Genomic DNA, 3,342 nt, shown 5'->3' with positions numbered 1-3,342 from the left:
AGTGAAAGCAGCAGAATGAAACATACCCCTAGCTCTGCCCTGGGTAACTCTGCAGAAATGGGACCGTTAAATAACAAAAAAAGCAAAGAGTCCAACAGATTAAACGCCAGTGTACGAGTTACACTGGGGGTGGCTTTGGCCGACCCAGTGCGTTTTAATTGTGTGTTGTGCACCTTGGTGAACACAATTGCTTCAGGGATCAGTTCCCCCAGGTCACCAAGAACAGTGTAAAACCTCCTGAGTTCTCCAGAGTAGCAGCTTCTCTTGATGGGGGAAGCAAAGACACATCTCTCTATCTTCTGCAGGTACATGCAGTTGGACTGAATCATGCTTGCATACAAAGTCAGATACTGAGGTCCTCAGCAGGGATTGAACCAAGATCTTTGGAAGCCAAAACATCACTTTCTCTGTCTTGTGCTAAAGAAAAAAAAACCCTCATCTTTTGGAGAAAGAAGCAGTTTACAGGTGCGGGGGGATGTGCATTATATTATGACTCTGGGATTTCATACAAACAAAGGCAAAGCCGATTTTCATTTTCTGAACAGGCTTAATTATCACACTAAGTAAGTGGGTCACACTAAGTAACCCAGAACTGAAATGCCAGAGCACAGAGCTCACCTTTTTATGAACTGGGAAGAGCTCCGATAGGCTGAAAACAAGGGGTGAGAGTTTCTGTCAGACATTCTCATGCAATAGTCAAAAGTCACTATTTGCTGCTGTGCTTACAGACCAGCAATGCCCATGTTTTGGGCATAGTTAACCCACTTGTTCTTACATTGATGCTGTGTGTCCATTTTATCAGATAGCTGGAATAATCAGCTATGAACATCTGCCTTGGTGGACTAAGGCCTTTTCTTGATTCAGCAGGAGAGTCCCCTAAGAAACTAACCTCCATCATTTCTTCACTTTCTCTCCTTATAGGAAGGGATAGAATTCCTGAGCCACCTGCCTGCCCGCGTCACCGCAGCTCCCTGATCTTGGTTCGGAGGAGATGGAAAAGGGAAATCACTCGGAGGCGACTGAGTTCATTCTCTCGGGACTGACAGATCGTCTGGAGCTTCAGGTCCCTCTCTTTGTGCTGTTCCTACTGATCTACATTGTCACCCTGGTCGGGAATCTGGGGATGATCGTGTTAATCCAGATTGACCCCCGTCTCCACACCCCCATGTACTTTTTCCTCGGTAATTTGTCTTTCTGTGATCTCTGCTATTCCTCTATAATTTCCCCTAAGATGCTGCTGAACTTCTTAGCCGAGAGTAAAAGGATTTCGTACACTGCCTGCGCTGTGCAAATGTATCTCTTTGGTACTTTTGGTCACGTTGATTGCCTCCTGCTGGCTGTGATGGCGTATGACCGTTATGTGGCCATCTGTAACCCGCTGCTCTATACGGTCACCATGTCCAGGTGGCTCTGTCATCAGCTGGTGGCTGGGGTGTACGCTGTGGGCTTGCTGGACACAATGGTACACACCATTTTTACTTTTCGTTTATCATTCTGCAGCTCCAATGTCATCAATCATTTCTTCTGTGATTTTCCGCCGGTATTGTCGCTCTCCTGCTCCGACACACGCGTCAACGAGATTGTGATGTTTGCCTTGATTGGCTGCGTGGTCGTGAGCAGCCTTGTGATCATTCTCCTCTCCTACACCTATATCATCATCACCATCCTGCGGATCCGCTCCGCCGAGGGCAGGCGCAAAGCCTTTTCCACTTGCACCTCCCACCTGACGGCCGTGGCCATGTTCCATGGCTCCCTCCTCTTCATGTATTTCCGACCCTCCGCCAGTTACTCCCTGGATACGGACAAAATGGCCTCTGTGTTCTACACAGTCGTGATCCCCATGCTGAACCCCCTGATCTACAGCCTGAGGAACAAGGAGGTGAAAGACGCCCAGTGGAAAGTGATGCAGAAATTGCTAACCTTCTCTTGAGCCTGTTTACTCCATACTGAGTTACTGACTGGGAGGTGGAAGCAGGAGAACTCAGTTCCCACTCCCCTGCAATCTCATTTCTCATCATGCTTGTTATCACTGTGAATTATTTGTATTGGTTTTTTCTTTCTTTTATTGTGTTCCAACAATGTCTGGCAGCCTCAGAAAGGTTCAAGAAGGTTGTGACGCTTCCTTGGGGAATTCAAGCCTGTGAGTCACCCTGTCTCTCCCGTGCATCAGTGAGCAAGGGACTTGCAGGGGCTAAATTATGTGTCAGCTCTCTGACCCGCCAGTTTGTTAACCCTCCTGCATCCCCCCCAACCAATCTCCTCCAAAGGTCAGCCAGCCTCTACTTTGCCTCGCAGGTCACCTCAGTTGCACTCCAATCCTGAAAGTTCCTTGAAACGTGTTCCCCAGCAGTATCCAGCCCCTAGCCCTCGACTCTCTCAGAAATGACTGAGTCCACTGTCTCCAGAAAGATAGTATAAGCACCAGGCTGCTAGATTGGCTGAGGATTTGTGCTTTAATATATTACACTGAGATGAACTGACAGTAAAACCAAGAATACCTTTACTAAAAAAGAGCAGAGGTTTAAGCAAAGATAATAGAAACAGAAAATGGTTACAAATGAAAGAAAAAGTACAATGCATTTTCCAGTGGCTAAAACTCAACAGGCTACAATCCTTATCTGAGGGCTTATCTCTACTACTAGGTGGGTCTACGCTGCAGCGACCGATCCACCAGCGGTCCATGCCAAATGCACTCCCGTTCACTCCGATTCTCCACCAGAACGAGACGAGTAAGGGGAGTTGACGGGAGAGTTTCTCCCATCGATCCAGCCTGGTGTGGACCCCGCGGTAAGTAGATCTAAACTACGTCAACTTGAGTTACGCTACTAACATAACTCAAATTGCGTAGCTTAGCTCGACTTTTCCCCGTAGCGTTGACCTGCCCGGAGACTGTTTCTCACTTAAAGGCACCTCTCTGTGGCACCAACCCACCTGGCTGGGGATCGACTGTTCATGGACCGATTTGTCCCCTCAGTGATGAAGCACAAAATGTCTTTTCCCCTTCTTCTTATAGTCCAGTATGCCTTTGAAATGTATTCTTGTGCCTCCAGAGTTCCTCTGCCCTGCTGGTGTGTGAATGCCTTGCTGTCTATGCTGGTTTTCTCTCCCTTTTGTTAATGGACTTTTCCAGTTGATTTCAAATGCAAATATAATTCTCATTGTCTTTGGCTTACCCTGTTCCATTTACATTGGAGACCTAGGCAGACAGATGTGACCGGATGTCCGGGAGTGGCTCAAAAGTGTAAATACCAACCCAAGGGCAGACTATTAACAACCAGGGTGCAAACCCCAAATTGGTTGTGAGTTCTAGGCTTAGATTTCACCTACTGATTTGCAAGTGTA

General features: G+C 47.4%; 1 protein-coding gene across 1 annotated transcript; it reads left to right on the top strand.

Moving 5' to 3' along the window:
- Positions 1-988: 988 nt before the first annotated feature.
- LOC117876314 (olfactory receptor 1009-like) lies at positions 989-1,930 on the top strand. Its single transcript, XM_034768353.1, has one exon. The coding sequence runs from the start codon at positions 992-994 to the stop codon at positions 1,928-1,930; it is 939 nt and encodes a 312-aa protein (XP_034624244.1). The 5' UTR covers positions 989-991.
- The last annotated feature ends 1,412 nt before the right edge of the window (positions 1,931-3,342 follow it).

Source organism: Trachemys scripta, chromosome 4 (genome assembly GCF_013100865.1).
Source record: "Trachemys scripta elegans isolate TJP31775 chromosome 4, CAS_Tse_1.0, whole genome shotgun sequence".
Taxonomy (NCBI): Eukaryota; Metazoa; Chordata; order Testudines; family Emydidae; genus Trachemys; species Trachemys scripta.
Note: the sequence above shows the minus strand (reverse complement) of the source record. Positions and strands in the feature narration are given on the sequence as shown.

What these genes read in the sequence shown, in the direction of transcription:
- LOC117876314 (XM_034768353.1), top strand. Translation starts at nt 992, where the DNA reads ATGGAAAAGGGAAATCACTCGGAGGCGACTGAGTTCATTCTCTCGGGA.